Raw genomic sequence first — 23630 nt, forward strand, 5'->3', positions numbered from 1 at the left:
CAATAATCAGATATGCAAACAGGGCTCGTTTTTTCTCCCCGTGACTGCAAATGGGAAATTGATGGCAATCAGCATCTGCGTCTATGTTCCCGCGTTCTGCCTGCTGATTTTCATTAAGGATCCATTGTTGCCCCTTTCAGTGCGAAGTGATGAAGGGGAGAAAACAGGGGTGCGTATCGCCCAACACACTCAATATGATTTATCATTCAGGACGTTGGGGCTTGGATGTTATGAGGTCACTTCCTTTTCCTTTTTTGTTCGGCCTCTTGGTTTCGCTTGGCTGATTTACTTGGCTTTCCTTAGTTGTGACAAGTGCTAAAAATTGATCTTCTGAGGCTGATTGTCACCCACCCACAGCCACGCTGTCAATAACACTGGGCAGAGACAGCCAGAAGGGACTGGAGCAGCAGCGGTGTGTGTGTGTTAGCATGTATGTGTCAGTTTATCTGAGGGTAAGATACAGCTGAGACACTTGTTTTTCCCGCAATGACAGGCTGGTAGCCCAGGTGACGCTCCTTCAACGTCCGACGCAGGAAATATGTCCAACTGCGAGGCCCTCGACTAGACCTTTGTTTACACCTCTCTCCCCTTCTGTGGCGTCTCTGAGCTGTAGCGTAATCAATGTCCATAAATCCATTGTCCTGCTCTTTTGTAATCCGTCCCGAGGCATTAATGCCTCTCTGAAGGAGTGCCGACCCCTCGGTGGAAGGCTCTGGGAACTAATATCACGACTCGGGGGGGAGAGGACGATGGCACATGCAGAGATGAGTAAAGGGGAGTGTAATGAGGTATATTTCACCACAGTGACCATGTTTACATACAAATCATTTTCTGATTAAGGTTTATATTCTGGTTCACCCTTTAAGGTTCCTCTTGGGATTTCAATTCAGTGCTAGTAGTACTATAATTTACATCACAGTAGTTCACAGTAATTTAATCAACTCATTAATTCTCATTCATGTCCTTGACAACTGCACAAAAAAATGCAATTCTTGCAGTGCTTTCAGCCATCTGTATATTGATTCATGTTCATTTCTTTAAAGGCTGAAATGTGTAATTTTGTTGATGTTTAAACATTCTCATATTACGGCTTAATGTGTGGTGACAGCTATAAGTAAACAGTTTGTAGGTTGATTTCCATGAACACTGTGAGTCTTCAAAACATGGCTTTGTTTTTTCAAATATGGCAACGTCGGCTCAGCCAGTGTTGAGAGTTTGGGGAGGGACTAACTATTTGTCCGATCAATTGCAGATGGGAACGGGAAATCTGTTTGAAAAAACAAGCAAAGAAACAATACAAACCCAAAAAGTCCCATAACACAATTTAGATTTAATGTTTTTAAACAGTTCTAAAAATATGTTCCATAACTTTCACAAACATCTCTATCTCATAGCATTCAGAATAACATTCGTGTTTAGAATTCAGAGTATACTAGGATATGACAGCTGTCATATTTGCTTAATTGGATTATGGAAATCAAGTTACGGCTTATGTAACTGCAATATGAACTAAGGTTTTTTAAAGTTATATTTGTTTGTTTTTGCCTTTATTTAGATAAGACAGTATGAGGACAGATATGAAGAGAGGGGAATGGACTCAAACTCATTCTGATTGGCTTCATCACTCTGTCTCCTCTCCACCAGTAAGCTGGTGTGTGGTGGGCGTTCTGGCGCAATATGGCTGCCGTCGCATCATCCAGGTGGATGCTGCACATTGGGGGTGGTTGAGGAGATTCCCCCTCATATGTAAAGCGCTTTGAGGTCCCAGAAAAAGCGCTATATAAATGTAACAAATTATTATTATTATTATTACAAACTTGTGCTCCCCAAAGTGCAACTGCATGTTGCAACCGTACAGTATGTTGGAGCACTTGCCCAAATGGCTATGGCTCTAACAATTTGATAAAATTCAGATATTAAGATAAAATGTGCATGTAAACATGATCAGAGAGGAGTAATATTGCATAGCTCAGAGCAGGTTCATGTTTTGATGATGCAATGATTCGGGTCAACCATGTTGATAGGGCTGGGCGATAAAATGATAATGATAATTATTGCCTAATATAAATTTCCTCGATCAAACTATTACAAGAGTTCGATAAATGTTCAATATAATGTTTATGCGCAAAAAGTGGAACGAAACAGCACTACTCATTTAAACCGCGCCAAACGGACCATTTATCCGCTCGGTTCAAAGTTCAAAAGGCAGCGCAGAGCGAGCTTAATAGAGAAGATGCGTTTACTCGCTGATTGTCTCGGTCACATGACCACTAAACAGCGCTACAGAAGCACAGCGCAAGCTTACTAGAGAAGATGCGCTTACTCGCTGATTGTCTCGTCACATGACCACTAAACAGAGCTACAGCAGCGCAGTGCAAGCTTACTGGAGAAGATGCGTTTACTCGCTGATTGTCTCGGTCACATGACCACTAAACAGCGCTACAGAAGCGCAGTGCGAGCTTACTAGAGAAGTTGCGTTTACTCGCAGATTGTCTCTGTCATATGACCACTAAATAGCGTTACAGCAGCGCAGCGCAAGCTTACTAGAGAAGATGCGTTTACTCGCTGATCGTCTCGTCACATGAGCACTAAACAGCGTTACAGCAGGGCAGCGCAAGCTTACTAGAGAACATGCGTTTACACGCTGATTGTCTCGTCACGTGACCACTAAACAGCGTTACAGCAGGGCAGCGCAAGCTTACTAGAGAAGATGCGTTTACACGCTGAGCGTCTCGGTCACATGACCACTAAACAGCGTTACAGTAGCACAGTGCGAGCTTACTAGAGAAGATGCGTTTACTCGCTGATCGTCTCGTCACATGACCACTAAACAGAGCTACAGCAGCGCAGCGTGAGATTACTAGAGAAGATGCGTTTACACGCTGAGCGTCTCGGTCACATGACCACTAAACAGCGTTACAGTAGCACAGTGCGAGCTTACTAGAGAAGATGCGTTTACTCGCTGATCGTCTTGTCACATGACCACTAAACAGCGTTACAGTAGCACAGCGCGATCTTACTAGTGAAGATGCCTTTACTCGCTGATCGTCTTGTCACATGACCACTAAACAGCGTTACAGTAGCACAGCGCGATCTTACTAGTGAAGATGCCTTTACTCGCTGATCGTCTCGTCACATGACCACTAAACAGCGTTACAGCAGCGCAGCGCGAGCTTACTAGAGAAGATGCGTTTAGTCGCTGATCGTCTCAGTCACATGATCACTAAACAGCGTTACAGCAGCGCAGCGCGAGCTTACTAGAGAAGATGCGTTTACTCGCTGATTGTCTCGGTCACATGACCACTAAACAGCGTTACAGCAGCGCAGCGTGAGCTTACTAGAGCAGATGCGTTTACTCACTGGTCGTCTCGGTCACATGACCACAAAACAGCGTTACAGCAGCGCAGCGCGAACTTACTGGAGAAGATGCGTTTACTCGCTGATCGTCTCGTCACATGACCACTAAACGGCGTTACAGCGCGAGCTTACTAGTGAAGATGCATTTACTCGCTGATCGTCTCGTCACATGACCACCTAACAGCGCTTCAGTAGCGCAGCCCGAGCTTACTAGAAGAGATGCGTTTACTCGCTGATCGTCTTGGTCACATGACCACTAAACAGCGCTACAACAGCGCAGCGCGAGCTTACTGGAGAAGATGCGTTTACTCGCTGATCGTCTCGTCACATCACCACAAAACAGCGTTACAGCAGGGCAGCGCGAGCTTACTGGAGAAGATGCGTTTACTCGCTGATAGCCTCGGCCACATGACCACTAAACAGCGTTACAGCAGCGCAGCGCAAGCTTACTGGAGAAGATGCGTTTACTCGCTGATAGTCTCGGTCACATGACCACTAAACAGCGTTACAACAGCGCAGCGCGAGCTTACTGGAGAAGATGCGTTTACTCGCTGATAGTCTCGGCCACATGACCACTAAACAGCGCTACAGCAGCGCAGCGCGAGCTTACTAGAGAAGATGCGTTTACCGCTGATTTTCTCGGTCACATGACCACTAAACAGCGCTACAGAAGCGCAGCGCAAGCTTACTAGAGAAGATGCGTTTACTCGCTGATAGTCTCGGCCACATGACCACTAAACAGCGTTACATCAGCGCAGCGCAAGCTTACTGGAGAAGATGCGTTTACTCGCTGATTGTCTCGGTCACATGACCACTAAACAGTGCGAGCTTACTAGAGAAGATGCGTTTACTCGCTGATTGTCTCGGTCACATGACCACTAAACAGCGCTACAGCAGCGCAGCGCGAGCTTACTAGAGAATATGCGTTTACTCGCTGATCGTCTCGTCACCTGACCACTAAACAGCGCTTCAACAGGGCAGCGCGAGCTTACTGGAGAAGATGCGTTTACTCGCTGATCCTCTCGTCACATGACCACAAAACAGTGTTACAGCAGCGCAGCGCGAGCTTACTAGAGAAGATGCGTTTACTCGCTGATTGTCTCGGTCACATGATCACTAAACAGCGTTACAGCAGCGCAGCGCAAGCTTACTAGAGAAGATGCGTTTACTCGCTGATCGTCTCGGCCACATGACCACTAAACAGCATTACAGCAGCGCAGCGCGAGCTTACTGGAGAAGATGCGTTTACTCGCTGATCGTCTCGGTCACATGACCACTAAACAGCATTACAGCAGCGCAGCGCGAGCTTACTGGAGAAGATGCGTTTACTCGCTGATCGTCTCGGTCACATGATCACTAAACAGCATTACAGCAGCGCAGCGCGAGCTTACTGGAGAAGATGCGTTTACTCGCTGATAGTCTCGGCCACATGACCACTAAACAGCATTACAGCAGCGCAGCGCGAGCTTACTGGAGAAGATGCGTTTACTCGCTGATCGTCTCGGTCACATGACCACTAAACAGCGCTACAACAGCGCAGCGCGAGCTTACTGGAGAAGATGCGTTTACTCGCTGATAGTCTCGGCCACATGACCACTTAACAGCGTTACAGCAGCGTAGCGCAAGCTTACTGGAGAAGATGCGTTTACTCGCAGATCGTCTTGGTCACATGACCACTAAACAGCGCTTGTGAGATCCAGAAAGAAGCTCTTAAATTCAGCAAAAAACACAAATATCTCTGTGATTTAAACTAGTTTAAAGCATTGTAGACAAACAGGAGAAACATTGTGCAACGATACAGTCAGAAGGTTTTTCAATCTACAAATCATCATCATTTAGCATGGATTTACTGTAGTAACACTAACTGCACCATGGTATTGTGGCAGAAATGTGGGATATTCATATAGAATTTTAGTATATTATTATTGTAGACATGTACTGTATTTAAATGTATTAAAGGAGAAAAGGAATATAATCACAATATTTTATTGTGATTAAGCTACAGCATTTATGCATTGATACTAAATGTATTTAGGCTACTGTTTTCATATAAATACCATAGAAACTATATAGTTACATTTTACCATAGTAGTGAGGTTCTATATGTGTGGTTTTAACTGTTAATGTATGCAACTATGGAAGAGCAATGGTTAATTTTAATAAAACTCAAACAGTCAGAATATTTAAATTTCACCATATAAAAATGAGGTTGTTACAGTTTTTTACAGATGTTAATGATTTTGTTAATGAACATAAATGTACATCTGCATCATAACTCAGGCTACTGTCAAATTTGCATTTCTAAGAGACAAAACACGTAATATTGTTAATATTGCCGCCTGCACTGCAAACTGTGCTGAAGATACGCGTCATCAAAGACAATATTAACCGTTAGCACATTCAGAAACTAATAATTAAATTGTTCTACTAAGATATTTATTTTTTTAAGGAGAAATGACTGGAAAAATGTAAAGAATTAAAAAACGTGAAGTTGTGTTTGTCATGTTTTGACAATAAAGTTGTAGTTTAAAACCACAATTAACCATCTGGTTTCTACAACTTTCACTTAGGAGCGTAAATATGCCTTCAAACTAGAAAGAAATAAAGATTTGACATTTACCGTGATAATTATCAACTGATATGAAACATTTTATCATGATAATTTTTTTGGCCTTATCACCCAGCCCTAAAAACACTGCTTAAGGACAGACACACTTGATTGCACAGTGTCTAAATTTCACATCTTATGAAAAACTCCAGCACAGCACAGATAATACCAAACACCAGCCTCTATCGGAATAGATTAGAAGAACAACAGAGGGCTTTGCCCTCAAATCCAGACGATTTGGTGGTGGTGTAAAAGCCTAGTTACATCAAAGCGTCTTGTTAGAGGATTTAAAGAACGAAAGAAAAGAGGTTCACAACCTGTGTCAGAGATATTTCGTCAGATTTCCTGCCACACAAACACATAGAGCAACATTTCAGTTCACAATTGTACTCCCACGAGTTTCTGTTCATTTCTGAGGATTCCATAAAGCCTTGTTTATCTTTGTATATTATCACATGTTTGACTGATGCTGGATTTGGAAGTAGGGACAAAAGCAATATGTCATTTCCATTTCAGTATGAATTACATAAGTATGTGTTATTGATCAGTATAATGCATGGTATGCTGTAATGCAACATGAAAGAAAGCTAGTTTATGTGAAAAAATTACAATAACTTTAATACTTATACACTAACTTTAATAATTTATCATTACAAATGCGATGACATCTAGTGAAAGATTAAGATAGCCAAGGCCTTATAGTATTCTCCTAAAAAAGGTTAAAGAAACACAGAATTCACAGGAACTATAATGATATTTCAGTGATGTGTGGATAAATTGCATATTAGACATTAATATAGTCAAACTATGTAAACTAGCAGTTTGTCAGTTCTGTCCTCCTCATTAGTCTTTTCTGTACTTCCTTCTGTAGAGATATAGCTGAACTGAGCTTAGAGAGATCATATCATAGGTCCTGAGGTCTACTTATAATGTTAGTAAAGTGTGTTGTGTCATAATTTATTTTTTCATGCCCATTTTCCAGCCTCTCTCTGACTCTTACAATTACACAGGCTGTTTCATACAGGCCGAGCTTCAAGACTTCCATGTAAATATCCTCTACACATGTGAAATGAGAAACAGCTTTCCTGCTAGTTTGCTGTCAGGTCCAGGTATTTAAGCTTATCGTATTTGATTACTTTATTTCTTTATTTTATTAAATCCGACTGATCGTGCTCACAGAGCCGCACACACAACATGCAGTATCAGTTCCACCATTGCTAACTTGGCATTTCAGCGAGTTCATCATTAAACTAAACTTCAGTCAACCAAACATAAAAGTTACACCGCTCAAATGAACCGATCTGTGCCGGTCAGCGTTCCCACCGCTCCACCAAACACATATTTTGGATGAATTACACTTTTTCATGGATTATTGGAACACGAGTGAAGCACAAAGCATTGTTTCCATAATGAATAATAGTTCAGCAACCAAATGTTAGATCGTAAATACATTTGTGTTCTGGCTGAATGAGAGAGGTAGCCTATAGCGTCTACATGAGCCCAATGCCGTTTCAGTTTCACTTTAAATACATTTGTTTTGGCTTGACGTTTGTATTTATAATGAATGCCCCAATTGCCTAATTTGGGTTTTATTTTATAATTTAATAGCTACTTATTTTCCGTTCTCGACAGCCTAACGATAAATTTAAAGGTTTTTTTTATTTTTTGTGAAGTGAGGGGAAAAAAGTGTTTATAATGTTTTGTGTTATTTACCGTTATTGTATATTCATATAAATTAATTTAACTTTTTGCCATTACGAGGTTAACGGGTGTTTTTGGAGAGAGATCAATTTCTCTTTTTAATGAGATTATTACCTCCTCTTCTTGGCCGGGTTACGCTTCTCCATGTCGCAAACTGAAAAAACATGTCGTGATATTCACATGACGATGTTATCTTCAGCCGCCACATTTGACGTATGATCATTCGCACGATGGGATTGGCAGCACGAATGATTCATGAATCACACGTGAACCCTGTTGTAAGATGATTTCTGTACTCGTGCCTTTGTAGATTGATAAATGAGGCGCAAATTGTTTAAACTACTACCATGGTTATGCATGAACGATCACTTTAATATGCATGCAAAATGTGAGAAGGAGACCCAGAAATAAAACACTGTCACACACACACACACACACACACACACACACACACACACACACACACACACACACACACACACACACACACACACACACACACACACACACACACACACACACGTGCTGGTCTGTTTAGTGATGCTGCGAGAGGATGAAGTGATTGTGACAGCACTAATTGCCAGCGGGTCCAACACTGCAGCTGAGTCTCTCTGACAGACCCAGTCAGGACAACGATGAAGGAAACATCAGCAAGACAACACGCTTCATAGTAACTTTGGGTTTCAGCGTCAGAGTCCCAGAGCCCTGGGCTCTTCTACAGTTCATTTAGTGTACACTACTTTTTCTTTGAATCTTTGATTTTTTTAAAATTTGTATAAATCTGTTAATAATTTCAAATACATTTAAATTATATTTTCCATCATTCAAGTTAATCTTTAAAAGTACTACAATAATATAATAACACTTAAATGACACCAATAACACTTAAATATAATATTGCCTTTTTCATAATTTTGTGATGCCTACATTTCTCGAAGCATTTACAAATTGATTTTAGTTTTAGGGTTACATTTTTTTATTTACTATTCTGCTTTGAATAATTTTGTATTGGTCATTTATTCAGTTATTGACCATAGAATGAAAATGATCTGTATCGGTTTTGTAATTTTTTTACTGCACTCTAAATTCATACACGAGACTTTGAGATTATTTGTAACAAGTAATTTCCTCTTGGAAGCTATGAATGTTTGTGTGTGTGTGTGTGTGTGTGTGTGTGTGTGTGTATGTGTGCGTGTGTGTGCGCGTGCATTGTGTGCTTATACGTGTGCGTGTGTGTGTGTGTGTCTGACTATTAATAACTTGTATGGTCGTCTCTGCTTTACATTGGGGCAGTTAGTTGAAGGTGAGAGCTGAATGTCAGTTAATGAGTGCTGTTTTGCCACTTGTCTCTTTTCTTTACATCAAAGTTGTGCTCAAGGAGAGGGTTAGACAGAAAAAGACTAACTAAATTATATTTAAATGCCATGCACAATTTGAAATTGCTTTAACAGTGGAAAACGCTCAAGGTATCTCATGAGATTAAGCTGTTGAAAGCTGCTGTTGCAACAAGTGTGAGTCCATGAACTACAGGAGCAGTCAGAGAGAAAATCTCCTCCTCACCAATAATAATGATGCTAATAGACACGAACTGCCTGTGAAATTAATATTCAGATATATCTCTGCCATACCTGGAGAAAGCTATTCAGTGACAAAAATGTCACAAGAATGCATACAGTAGCAAATTACCCGTCACTAGCGACCATCCAAGAACTCAAGCTTTTAAGAGCTCTCTAAAAGGAATTGGACTCTGGAAATACTTGAACTAGAATTTACTAAAATACTTACAATTAATATGTTGCTGGGAAAAATAGTTAAATTAGAATTCACGAAAAGGATCCTTAACAAGCTGCCTTATTTGAGGTATCACATCAGTAACACAAACTAGTAGTGAGACACATCACACACTGAAGTTTAACACTCAGCGGATTTGTAGATTGTCATGAATGGCATGCATTCTGTTTCTGGAGAAACCTGCAGCGTTCTGTGAATTATTGGCTTATCCTACTTGCATGCAACTGATTCGATTATTCCTGTCTCAAGCAAACATCCTTGTCCTTCGTGTCATGATTCTCACACACGCATGTACGCACAAACACAGCTTAAGGTAAATTAACAGCAGCTAAAATTAGTGTTTTATATTATATTGATAAATATATATATTTTGAATTTTGGTCATTTTGAGATCAGTTCAGTGTCAGACAATAACAGTCCATTTATTTATAAATAAAACTTTTTTTTATTTCTTAAAATGCAAAAAGTGTTCTATTACTGTAGAAGAGTCAGTCTGTAGTCATCATAATTATTCTAGTAACATTGCATTAGATATCAAAAACTAGCAATTGACAACAATATTTTACAACAACAGTTTAACCAAGCAGGATTTTTTAAACAATTTATGCTTACAAAGGCTCTGAAGTAAAAATTTATTTTAAAGTGTAATTTAAAATAAGTGTTTTCTATGTGAATATATAGTAAACTGTAGTTTATTCCTGTGTATCAAAGCTGAATTTCCAGCATCATTACTCCAGTCTTCAGTGTCACATGATCTTTCAGAAATCAGTCTAATATGATGATTTGCTGCTCAAGAAAAACATATTATTATCAGTGTTGAAAGAATAATATTTTTGTAGAAACCGTTACAACATTTACTTGAAATAGAAATCTTTTGAACATTATTAATTTCTTTACTGTGACTTTTCATCTATTCAATGCATCCTTGCTGAATAAAAGTATTCCTTTCGTACTGACAAAAAATAATACAGACCACAAACTTTTAAACAGTAACGTATGTAGAAACCAACATTAACCAAACTTAATTAATGCCTTAAAAGTGTTGTTTGTTATTATTTTCTATGAGTTACTGCATTAAGCAAAGTTAACATCGAGGATATTGATGTGAAGTGTTACATTAGAATAAAGATGTGTGTGAGTGACAGATGCAAGGTAGGAGGTAAAGAGATCATGAGAAACGAAGGACACAGGCATGAGATTTTCCGCTGTCGACCGAAACAGCTTGAGACTGCAGAACCTTTAAACACACATGTGAATGTTTGCACAAGAGCTTCAATTGACCCCGTCAACGTCCAACGGGTCGTACTATCAGAATGGGGCCATCAGCGGTCCACACACACACACACACACACACGGCTGAGATCCGATACGCGGACGACCAGCTGCGCTCTGACAGGATGCAGAGCCGATCCAGATGTGCACGAAGCGATCGACATGACAACTGTGCTTTTCACAAAGCATTTGTTTTATTTTCCTCCTGATCCTCCTCGCGGTCACACGGGATGGGCTCGGATAGCTATCCGCTTCCAGCACTTGTCCAAATATGGGTCCTGCCCAACTAATGGAAACACAAACGTGCCTCCAGATCAGATACATATGTGAGACGGACAAGCGTGTGATCGTGCACATCTGTGTAAAAGCTCAGGCGTACTGTGTGCTTTGCTCCCAAAAATGCCAATAATCCCAATGATAATAAACCGAGTGTTTGTGTTCAAATGAACATGTGTGTTTGCTCAAGTGTTAATGATGGACAGTGAATGTGACCCCGTGCTTCCAGCCCGTCCCGTGACCCCCTGCGCCCCAGTGTGTCGTGCATTGACTGGGGTTTGACTGGGAGAGGAGCCCTGGCAGGGCCACAGGATCCGGCCCCCACTCATCTGAGGCCAAGGACAATGTTTGAACACCTGCCCACGGCTCTCAGGAGCGAGGGGAGGGCTTGTTATTCCCTGCGAAGGCTCTCAGTTGGGCAGTGCGGACTGGACAGGGCTAGTTTACTCTCGAACAAACCATACGCATACGCAAAACTCGTCCCTTCACACCGCTGTGTGTCTGTCATGCGGACACACGTCGAGACACAGTTGCTGACTGAGTGAATTTTGAGTGCATGTTACAAATGAAAAATATGCTTAAGCATATGGATGTGTGAAGATTGTGCACAAAATCAGCCAATCAGATTCCTCCATCTGGTGTGATTTTTCATGCGTCGTTTATATCTGTCTCCAGGGTCCAAAATTAACACTCGCCAATTGGCAGTGTAATGTTATATGGTTAAAATTGAAAGAATGATAACCATCAGCGAGAAAAGAAGTCAAATAAAAGAAATTCAAACAGCCTATTTTTTTTCACCTCAGTGGATAATTAACCACAAGAAATAATTTTATCAGTAAGAAATTGCAATAAACAATTGACATTTTAATAATATAATATAAGTTACACTTTATTTTAGGTGTCAGTGTTACAGTGTAATTATACATTCAAGTACTGAGTATTATTAATTAACTACATGTAAGTATTACACTGTAAAAACAATTAGATGATCAATAAGTTATAATAAAATATTTTTTACATAGCTTTAATACATCAAAATAAGTTAAGCAATTTTCAACTTTTTTATTATTATAAATTATGATTTATTATTATGTTATACACGATTGTTATACAACTCATTTTCTAAGTCAGTTTAATATAATTTAAGTTGAAATTACTTAAACATCCAAGTTGATTGTACTTAAAAATTTAAGGCAGCATGAATATTGAATTAGTGGAATTTATCGGTTGATTCCATTGAACTTTTTAGCGTTTTAAAATGCAATTATGTTTTGGGTTGGGGATAGGGTTTAGGGATATGATATATACATATATCATGCTTGGCATGGTTCATGAAAACGTTACAATGTAAATTATTTTTTTATGTATAGATCCAATTGATACACATTTATGCTTAATGTATTGTAAACATGTTAGGAGCACCTACTATTAATGTCTAATAAAGGTAGGCTTAAACATTATCAAATACTGTACATCAGTTAGGTATGGTTTACAAGTTGTTTTCAAAGGAATAAAAATAAAAACAGTTTGTAATAACAGTGACAATGAATGAAGAACTCACTTTTTGTACATAGCATATGAATGCATTAACAATGTAGAGTTTATAAACTATGAATGAACCATAAACTAATAGATTGCAAGTGTTTTGTTAATGTATACATATTAAGTGAAAAATGACACTCCCTGTCTTTATGAATATGTGTGCAAGTGTGTATGTGTGTGTGTGTATGTGTGTGTGTGTGTGTATATCTGTAGATCTTACCTTCTTTTTGTCCCTCATGGAGCCTTTCCCTCTCACCATGATCTTGCATCCGGTCTCGGCCTCCAGCTGCTTGGCTGTGAGCCCCCGCGGGCCCAAGATCCGGCCCACAAAATTAAACTGCAACACACAAACACACACACATCTCACTCACTGCATCTGTGTCCGGATGGAGCCTTATACCATACATACTTTGGCATTTGACAAGTCACTGTTTCCATAAACAACACTACAGTGTAAAATAACAGATTATTTTGAAGCATTATTATGCGGGAGCATTACTCATCATATTCTGAAGTTAGTGCATTGTTAATAATGTAAATCCTAACAAAGACACAAAAGAGTAAGCACATATCCCTCCGACACTGGCTCATGGTTGCTTATCACACAGTACAAAAATTGTAATTACCATTTTTTTAAGCTCTTAATGGTCTCGCACCACAATATTTAGTTGCCCTCCAGAGACAGGTTATTAATGCTTGTTAACAGTTCTTCATTGGGTGTTTAATCTTGTAATGTCTCGGCCCGTAGATACTGGAAATCCCTCCCTCAGCATCTCATTTTAACTCAACCACATTCAAATGCCAAAACACATTTACTCAGGGTAATTTGAATGTTTATGTATTGTACTCCGTGTTGAGTAAGTTACTGTAAAAAAGATTACGGTATTAATTACTTTTCTTAAAAATATTGCATTACTCATTACTAGGCCATTCAACATTAACCTGTTAACGCTTGCGATTAACTCAAAACCTTCAATGCGTTAAAATAATTGAACGCAAATAAATTACTGAAGCACGTGAAATTGCGTCATTAACGTAACGTCACGCAGTTAGATGATCTTGAGAGTCTGGAGTTTACATCTACAATTGCGCAACATCCTGTAACCCTGGTAAGTGGACATTTCTATTCTAACCCTTTAACCCGATTTCGCTTCTGTTTGCGCTCAGATCATTTTAAGCTGCTAAACTCCGTGAAACTTTTCAGTCCAATGATCCAGTAAGCAAATACATTCAAACAATCAGTCCAAAACCGCGCTAATGCAAAGAAAACCAGGCTGATTACATCCGAGAGTGCAGGGAGAATAGAGACTCTTTTCAGTGAATGATTCATTCCAGTGTTTATTTCACTTTAAAACACGAGCTCTGTCATTTTCTGTGATTGTTTCTGAAGAGCGCAAGCCCACACGCAAACATGAGTTTGTGTGTTTCTGGTCCGTATAGCAACTTGACTTGTCTAAAAAGTCAACAAGCTATTTGCTGTTGCACTGTACACAAACTATAAATTCTGAAAAGCTTTTTTTTTCTGTAATGTTTTTCATGGGTGCTTTGGTTTTTTCATGTGCATAAATTGATGAATAATATGGACTCCTTGTATCATTTGGTTATTTGGTGTCCTTATGGAGACTCCAAGGGTCCTTTTTTTGGCTTGCAGAAAACACAATTTTGTGAGAATCTCCCTTCAATCTAATGGTTTACTTTGCTGGATAGCAAATGATCAAAAAATAAATGTGTTAAACAATATAAATGGTGTATGCTTAATTTCATAAGTGTACAAAGAAATCATGATCTATTTACAAACCTAAAATACATATATATTTTTATATTTCTATAACATTTTAGGCGGTCAATTCAGGTTGACTGGGACACTTTTTGCCATTGATATGAAAAAGTGTTCCAGTCAACCTATATATATATATATATATATATATATATAGCAATTTCACATGAGTAGGAGTGTGATATGGCTCTATATCTGCACGGCTGTGATTCGACCGTAGACAATTTCCTTTACATTCAATGTTTTCCCAGTTGATTTTAGTGTTTTTTCTATTTTATTTGATCAAAATCCCCTTCATTATCACACATTAAACATCATTCGCCTTTAAGATAGTGAATTCTGATACCTCCATGTCTGCAGGCAGAGGCAGTGAACCCATAACTATATATTACTAGACTAAAATTAAATTAAACGCATACTAAATGGATTAGAGAAAATAAAATAAAAAATGTTTGGCATTTTTTTGCTCTATAAGCCCTGGTGATTTTCTGACCCTAGTTAGTCCCAAAAGTGATCACGAACATACAAGATGGTTTAAAGACAGTTATGAGTTGTAATTCAGCAGAAGTGTGTGAAAGAAATTCCCTGGGACGTACTTTATTGGAGGCGGCTGGCTAAGTGTTATCACAGAGCTCATCAGCCGATAGTCTCCCACACGCCAGCGCCTCCTCTGGGCCTTCACTGACAAGATAACAGCCGTCAATTGTTCACTTAATCGATCAGGTATCAGCACTGACCTGAAGGCTGTCGGTCAAAGGCGCTGTCCCGGTCTGTATCCTGTCAGGAGATCTGGTAGGCAAATGCTTTTGTGTTACAAACAATACCTACTCTGAACACACCATCGTTCAAAAGTTTGGGGTCAGTATTTTTTTTTATGTTTCTGAAATAAGTCTCTTCTGCTCACCGAGGCTGCATTTATTTGATCAAAAATACAGTAAAAACAGTAATATTGTGAAATATTATTACAATTTAAAACAGTTTTCTATTTTGATACTGTGCATTTTAAAATGTAATTTCTGCTATCAAAGTTGAATTTTCCGCATCATTACTTCTTCAGTGTCACATGATCCTTCAGAAATCATTCTCATATGATGATTTGATGCTCAAGAAACATTGGTAACACTTTATTTCGATAGTCCACTTTAGACATTCCACTGACTAAGCTGCATCTACAAGTCCATTAACTCTCATTAGAGTTTTAATAGACTGTCTGCTTAAAATCTGCTAACTCTTTATTTTGATGCTCCCAACAGACATTACTGACTATAGGAAACTTTGCAACTACATGTCAAATTATTCTACTTACCCGAACTCTCACAACTAACCCTAACCTAACAGTCTACTAATACTCTAATGAGAGTTAGTTGTTATGGCAAAGTTACTTATTAGTAGTAGAATGTATAAAGTGGACCATCGAAATAAAGTGTACCGAAACATTTCTTATTATAATCAATGTTAGAAATATTTGCGTTGCTTAGTCTTTTTCAGGATTCTTTGATGAATAGAATGTGCAAAAGAACAACATTAGCTTGAAATAGATAACTTTTGATCAATTAAATAATGATAATATTTAATTAAATATTTAATTTTAATGTACCATTGCTGATACATTAAAATTTATTTATTTTAAAAAAAAATCTCATTGACCCTTCCAACGTTCTGCATTACATGTGTCTGTAAATTAAGCAAGCTCATTATTTATTAAAAAATTAGTAACTCAGATAATATTGTGTAAATTCAAAATATACAGAGCACAATATTTTACCTGTTATTTCAGATTATGTAACTCATTACCCTCATCACAACAACACCCAATTATTTCCTCATACTTCAAACTGTACAGTCAATTTTTTTTTGGTAAGTTTGCCTGTTCTCATCTCTTTCTCTTCCTTAAGGGAACTCCATTTTAATACAGTCAGAGTGACGTGCAGCAGTGTTTTGTTTTGGAGCTGAAACTCGACGCATGCAGCCTTGCGTTCTGTAAAATCCCATTTTACACTACAGACCTGCTGCTCTAATCAATAAGCCTTCGGGGTCTGCTTTATCAATGTGTTTGGTATTCCAACGATACGCTCTTTTCACATGACTGACTCCATGCATAATCGACTACTGGTAAAACACAGTCACTGAGTATGTGTTTGTGCATTTTTTTATTTATTTTGGCACCCTTCATCCCTGTCCAAGAGCCTTGCGGATATGAATGAAAAGAAGCAATTAAATTTTACTTGGAGGCACAAAGCACCAGGGCGTGCATCACATTTGTATGCGTGTGCGCTCACCCTTCGAATAAAAGTTGTGTCTGTGTTTAATATTTCTGCATGTACATAAATAAATCAGCATCAAACAAGGATCTAATATGAGAAGACTGTCACTCCATCTTTTGTTATTAATAAACCTGTTAAAATATACATATGGCACCTTTTATATGTCAATAAATGAATGTCTAAGAGCAAAAAGCATCCATACAATGCATCTCACAGCCGCTCTCTGTACTGGTTTACTTTCTACTGCCTTTAAAACAATATCAATGTTAAAGGTGCAGTAAGTGATATCTGAGAAACTGTTGAAAGTGGATCGGACTGAGCAGCACAACACTTGTACACTTGTAGCCAATCAGCAGTAGGGGGCGTGTCTAATCATGATGGGGGAGGAGAGAGAGAGAGAGAGAGAAACAGTAGTAGGGGGTGTGTCCACTCATGATGGGGAAGGAGAGAGAGAGCCAATCATCAGTAGGGGGCGTGGGCACTCATGATGGGGAAGGAGAGAGAGAGAGAGCCAATCATCAGTAGGGGGCGTGGGCACTCATGATGGGGAAGGAGAGAGAGAGAGAGCCAATCATCAGTAGGGGGCGTGTCCACTCATGATGGGGAAGGAGAGAGAGAGAAAGCCAATCATCAGTAGGGGGCGTGTCCACTCATGATGGGGAAGGAGAGAGAGAGAAAGCCAATCATCAGTAGGGGGCGTGTCCACTCATGATGGGGAAGGAGAGAGAGAGAGAAAGCCAATCATCAGTAGGGGGCGTGGGCACTCATGATGGGGAAGGAGAGAGAGAGCCAATCATCAGTAGGGGGTGTGTCCACTCATGATGGGGAAGTAGAGAGAGTGAGCAAGAGGGAAATTTGAAGAAAGACTGTAGAAAGAGAGATGGCTGATAGACATTACAAAAGAGAAAAGCTTAAAGGAATATCACTAAGAAGAGAAGGGTTATGATCTGGCAATAGTGTTTCTGAGTGTTCCTGAAATCACTCTCTGCACCTTTAAAATTTGTATATTTTTAATAGAAATACTAACACTGCAGAGGATTTCGACGACTCCATGCAACTCACACAATACATGTCATAAGGGAACATTCACAGCTCCCCATCAGCCCCTTGCTTTTTACTATTTATAGTTTATTCCTATTTCATTTTGAGATGCAATGAAATAACCAGTGCCAGTCTCAGAAGAGTCTCCTGTAAAATATATCTCAAATTAATTATGAATCATGAATAATCACTTTACTTATTATTGTGCATGCACTGCACAGAATGTATAAAAAATATACTGTATATACATTATATTTTATCTTATCTTTCGTGCACAGTAACCAAGGTTTTATTTACTGAACAATGCCAGAGGACTGATAGGCTCCTCTGAATAACATTTCTAATTGGTCCACCCAATATCATTTGTCCATCCAAATTGTGAACACAACAGGGAGAATAAATGAAATTCGCCACCATCTGCTCTAATAACCAATCATTATCAAATGTTAAGCAATTAGATGCAACAGGTGAAGAAATACTTAAGCATCAAATAAAACAAAAAACGTATAAAGGAGGCCGAATATAAATATCCCATAACAAAGGAGGATGTTATTCCACTACAAATTGGTAAGGGGGGGGGGGTAAATGAAAAGATAAGATAAAAAGTTAAATTTTATTTATTTATGGTCCACTTTAGACATTCTATTAACTATAAGTAACTTTGCAACTACATGTCAACTAACCCTCATTAGAGTATTAGTAGACTGTTAGGGTTTGGCTTAGTAGTATAAGTTGACATGTAGTTGCAAAGTAGTTAGTAGATATAGTTAGTAGAATGTCTAAAGTGGACAATCAAAATAAAGTGTTGCCAAAGATTAAAGTGAAAGGTAATGCACTCGTTATTGGTTATTAATTTTTTTATATGCTTATCAGCCTGCCCAGAAAACACCCTCATGGACCGCCACTGGAAATAACAAGCCCTTCTAGAAGCCAAGCCACGCAAAGGTCATGCGTGTTAGGAGATGCCGTCACTATGTGATGGAAAACTGCTCGGTATATCAAATCGAAGTCTTCTCTTCAGGCCTGCACAGGCCAATTTTCAAGGTGCCCTTCGAGATTGAGTAATCATTGCGAAAGACTCCAGAAGGAACAGCTTCACTCTGAAACCAGCAGGCGCAAATTATACATCCGCAGTTTCCCTGCTGTATTCACACATCTGCCGGGATTACACACACAGCTCTCTGAGGCGTATCACAGACGCTCGGATGACCTCCGCTCTCTCCGTCTGGATTATGTGACGCTCGGGCCTGGTGAGAGCACTCGAACACAGACACATACGGACAAACCGGAAAAAAATCGCCTTTATTCAGCTGTTGGCTTTCAGAGATGTTCCCCTGATGGGAAAAATCTGTTGCAGTGTCCTTCACATATTGTGGTTTGAGCTTGGACTATATATTAAACTATAAAATCTATTTGAAACATTTAATAATGAATTCAATAGACTCATTATTGGATAACCAGTCAATAAATCTTGTAAAGATGTTAAACAATATTTGCGACACATTTAATTTTGGACACATGACGTACTGTATATTGAAATGTAAAAAGATGCTTCTAAGATTATTCAACGTCTTTTATAATGAATTACAGAACTACGAACACAATATTCAGTTAGAAATAATTTAAAGCAGGACTGGTATTTATCCATTGGGATTAGACTGGTTTGCTCAAAGAGAGTGTTGATTTTATTAACCCTTTTCCTACCAGCGTTCTTTTTTTTTTTTTTGCCAGCCAGCACCGGCAGTTCTGATAATTTTCACAAAACTATCAAGGCCCCCAGAATATTTAGTTCAATAAATATTTGAACATATTTTATCAAATGAAAGAACAGAGCCTCTGCTTTTGAACAAAAAATAAACCTTTTTGTCTAGATGTATGTATTCTTTTTTTATCAACACTTGAATGTGGGTGAGTTTCATTAAAAAAGCAACATTTCGAGAAAAAAAAAAACCCTGAGAAAATCGTGTTTTTGTCAAAGACTTCATCAGAATCAGATTCAGAATGATGATCAAAAAAGATGCAGTAAATCGAGTCCATCAACATCCCCAGAGCTTCACAGTCATTACCTCTTCATGGGTTCAATATTTCATTTAGTTACTTGGCCGTTTTGATTTATATGCTGTTTAATGTTTGATGATCGCGTTCTTTTACATGTTTGTAAGCAGTGCTTCTATCGCTTGTTTCTGCTTCTTCGCCTGTGTTTTGATTGAGAGATTCTGCACTCTTTCAGAAGATGCGTAACAGCAGACTCTACCGTATAACAGTGAAAACATGGATTTCTGGAAAATTACTGTACGTCAATGGTGGAGAAAGATTTAATGTTATTTTCCCCCAAAAGGGTTGAGTTGTACTTTATTTTAAACTTTTACACTTACGTGTACTTACCTAAGAAAGTACTGCGTAACTACATGGGTTAAAGGAAGATTTAGAGGTAGGTTTAGGGTAAGTACCTAGTTATTACCCAGTTATTGCAATTACTATAATAAGTAATTATAGTATGTACATAAGTAATAACAGTATGTACATGGGGAAAAGTACTGTAAAAGTACAGTGCTACCAGAAGGTGTTTCAGAGGCAGAGAAAGTACGTTTCACTATAACATCCACTGATGAATCGTATAGCGAATAAGTTCAGGGACATTTATTAAGACAGTAAATACGGAAATTTGGATTTCAAGTCGACTGTAGGAGAAAACTTTTTATTCTGAAAGCCATTTGACAAACATTGCTAGTATATAGCACAAAAAAAAAAAGTCACACTAAAAAAAAGCAGCCACACAAAGACTCAATGTATTCTCACGCACATGGCATACCAAAAGCGTAAGTGACAGCAGCGTCTCGTCTACCTGAATGGATGCAACACTTCTCCACCTCTCAACTCTCCGGCTGTCACCCCGAGCTCTCCTATCAAACGCACACAATCTCACTCTCTTGTACCTGTGTCTTTTGTGTGGGCCTGCTCCTGCTGCGCATCTCACACAGGCCCTTTGATGCTTTGATGAATGTCTGCATGCAAGTGTGTGAAGAGGGCTGTGCGAGTGTCTTGGTGTGTTCTTGTAGAGAGTGACGAGAAGAAAGATGAATTTAATTTTCATATTCCTCGCTGGCAGGTGATGTCAGGGCAATGGATGGAGCAGGCTGGTGTGCGTGAATAGGTTAGCGTGAGATGTGTTTGTTCGTGCGAGAAACTCTACCGGTGTGGCGCTGTTCAGAAGCGAGAGCAAACTATACTGCAGCATCAATGGTTCCATTAAGAAACTTAACATCCATGGAACCTTTCCATCGCACAAAAGGTTCTGTAGATTATTAACATGTTCTTCACACTAAAGGTCCTTGCACAATGAGTCCAAATTTTTTGTATGCGTTTACACGTTAAACACCAAGACGTGTGTAAACGTGATTGACACAATGTGTCAATATGTGAGGTCAAAAATTTCAGATGAGGATTTCGGACTCGGTGTGCAAGGACCGTAAGAAAAAAGGGGTTGTTTTAAGAACCGTTCCCAGAAAGGTTCTCTGTGGAACCCAAAATGATGGTTCTATGGTATTGCTGTGAAAGCCCTCTTTTGGAACCTTTATCAGCCTCCATCCATTGCCCTGACATTACCACATTTCATTCATTTTTTCTTCTCGTCACTCTCTACAGGAACACAAGAAGACATTTACTCTTCACACACTCGCATGGAGAAATTTTTGTGTGTGTGGGTGTATGTGTGTGTGTGTGTGGTGAGCATTTAACCTTTTCTGTGGGTCTGTGTAGTGATCAGGGTGGCAGCTGCGTCCTCCTTTGGGTTCTCAACATTCTCTTGCCTTTTAAATCCCACACAACCCTTCTAAGCACATGCAGGAGCACGGGACCAAAGACCCGTTTGTTTGGTGACAATCTTAGCAAAACCAAGATAGGGACCGTCTCTCTAGAGCAGCCTTGGGTTAAAGGGATAAGTCTACCCAACTGACATTCATTCTTGTATGTCTTCAATCACAATGGCTTTTATTGAATAACAGCTTAAACTTTGGTCTGTTCCAAATACAAACTATCAATAGTCTTCAGAAGACTTGGTATATAGCGGATGAGTCATTGGGACAATTTTTCATGATACTTTCATGCTGGTTCTTTTCTCTTTCTGTAGACCTTGGTCCATTAAAGGGGTCATCGGCTGCAAAATTCACTTTTATATGGTGTTTGCATATAAATGTGTATTTGTAATGTGTGGACACAACTACCATGCAATGAAAAAAATTCCATTCACTCCTTTTTTTTAATCCTCAAAAAGTCTAAACACGTAATAATCAGGCCGTTTGGATTTTCTGAGCACTGTGATGTCATAATGCTCATGCTCCACCCACGACCACTGATGGACTGTCCCGTATTAGCACATTCAGCCATTCGACATGGAAGAGAGCGGTGGGGTGAGCAGTTGCTCATTATCAATTAAAGAGACATGCACCGAAACAGGTCACTGTAAACAAAGCTGTTTTTGAGGAGGTAAAAAGGGTTTTACACAACCATTGAGGAGTTTTAACCAAATTATATCACAAACTTTACATGAACACCCTAAAAAATCCTACCAACTTGTGGAAAATGGGCATCCGATGACCCCTTTAAGGTTTCCAAAAAAGAGCAGCTTGAACGTTCTTCAAAGTGTTTTTACTTTTGTATTCTACTGAAGAAAAAGACAGGTCTGGAATGATTTAAGGATAAATAAATAATGCCTTAAAGAGTTAGTTAACCCCAAAATGAAAACTATGTCATCATTTACTTTTGAAACTAAAAGACATTTGTTAATGTTCATAATTTGTAATAAAATCTCCAATCCAAATGATACCAGATCTTTGCTGCTTCAAAAGGTTAAATAAAGTATGAAATATGAATCGAGATGAGCTGATTCATTTTAAGGGTTTTATTCACATAAAAATGTTTATGAATGCACATATAGCTCATCAAATATGGTAAACTGAAGCTTAAAGGTGCTTGTTTCATGCACAAGAACCAATGATGTTTGTTCTTACGTGTCAAGCAAGTGTGCTTTGGTTGTGTGGACTTTCAATGGAGGGACAGAAATCTCTCAGGGTTCATTAAAAAGTCTTCAATTTGTGTTTCAAACATGAATGAAAGTCTTATGGGTTTGGAACGAGGGTAAGTAAATAACAGATTTTGTCAACTTAGGTGAACCATCCCTTTATGAGCACAACAGTGCTATTTCATGGATTTTCCCATATGGAGTTTGAACATACATCATATCTCGTAATAAGCTTGTTAATATTCCAACTCTTTCTCCTAGAAGTCAATGAGATGAAACCTAGAACAGAGTAGGAAAAGAGCTCATTGATCTTATAGGTGTCTCCTGTAGTGTTTCTGAAGAGATCTCAACAATATCTTACACTGTGCTCAGATTTGATGCAAAGAAGTGTGCAATGAAAAGTCAAAGACCACATCCAAATCTGAGCCATGTGATCCACATTCATTTAACAGCTCTGCATTCTGTCAACAGCTTTAATTCATTTGAATAAGTTGACACTTTGAAGCCTGAGAACTCTGTGAAGTCTCTTAAGAAATAGTAGCGCAATAAAAACGTTGTCTAGGTTCAGTTAGCAGCCCAAACCACTACAGTAGACCACAAGCCACACCACTTCTAAACTTAAAACTGAACTGATTGTTTCAAACCATTCATTTAAACATGACTGGTAGTCATGTCATATCACAGGGCTTTTTCCAATGCAAAGTTCCCTCTAACCGGAAATGCATGAAAAGTCAACGTATAAAGACAGCTTGACTTATCTGCATCATCGGTGTAAACCTTAGCCCAGCTCTTTAATGCTCCGGCACTCCAAACAAAAGCCACATAAAAAAGCACTGGGCTTTAATGGAATCTCTAATATCTGCTGTTCAAGGCTAGAGCTTATTTACTCATTCTGCACAGTGGAGATTAAGTGTGTTTTCCATCAACTACAATAAAATAGGCAGCGGGGACGTAATTAGGGCCGTTTAAGACAGAGCGCAT

General features: G+C 39.0%; 1 protein-coding gene across 4 annotated transcripts in view; it reads right to left on the reverse strand.

Moving 5' to 3' along the window:
- The window catches only part of qkib (QKI, KH domain containing, RNA binding b), a 119466-nt gene that overhangs the window by 47589 nt on the left and 48247 nt on the right, over positions 1-23630 (reverse strand). For all 4 annotated transcript variants that reach the window (XM_077247050.1, XM_077247052.1, XM_077247048.1 and 1 more), the window contains exon 3: positions 12768-12884. In XM_077247050.1, the coding sequence (XP_077103165.1) occupies positions 12768-12884 (117 nt within the window). The remainder of the gene's footprint in view (positions 1-12767; positions 12885-23630) is intronic.

Source organism: Siphateles boraxobius, unplaced genomic scaffold (assembly GCF_051911475.1).
Source record: "Siphateles boraxobius isolate OS27281-9 unplaced genomic scaffold, OSU_SipBor_1 104, whole genome shotgun sequence".
Lineage (NCBI taxonomy): Eukaryota > Metazoa > Chordata > Actinopteri > Cypriniformes > Leuciscidae > Siphateles > Siphateles boraxobius.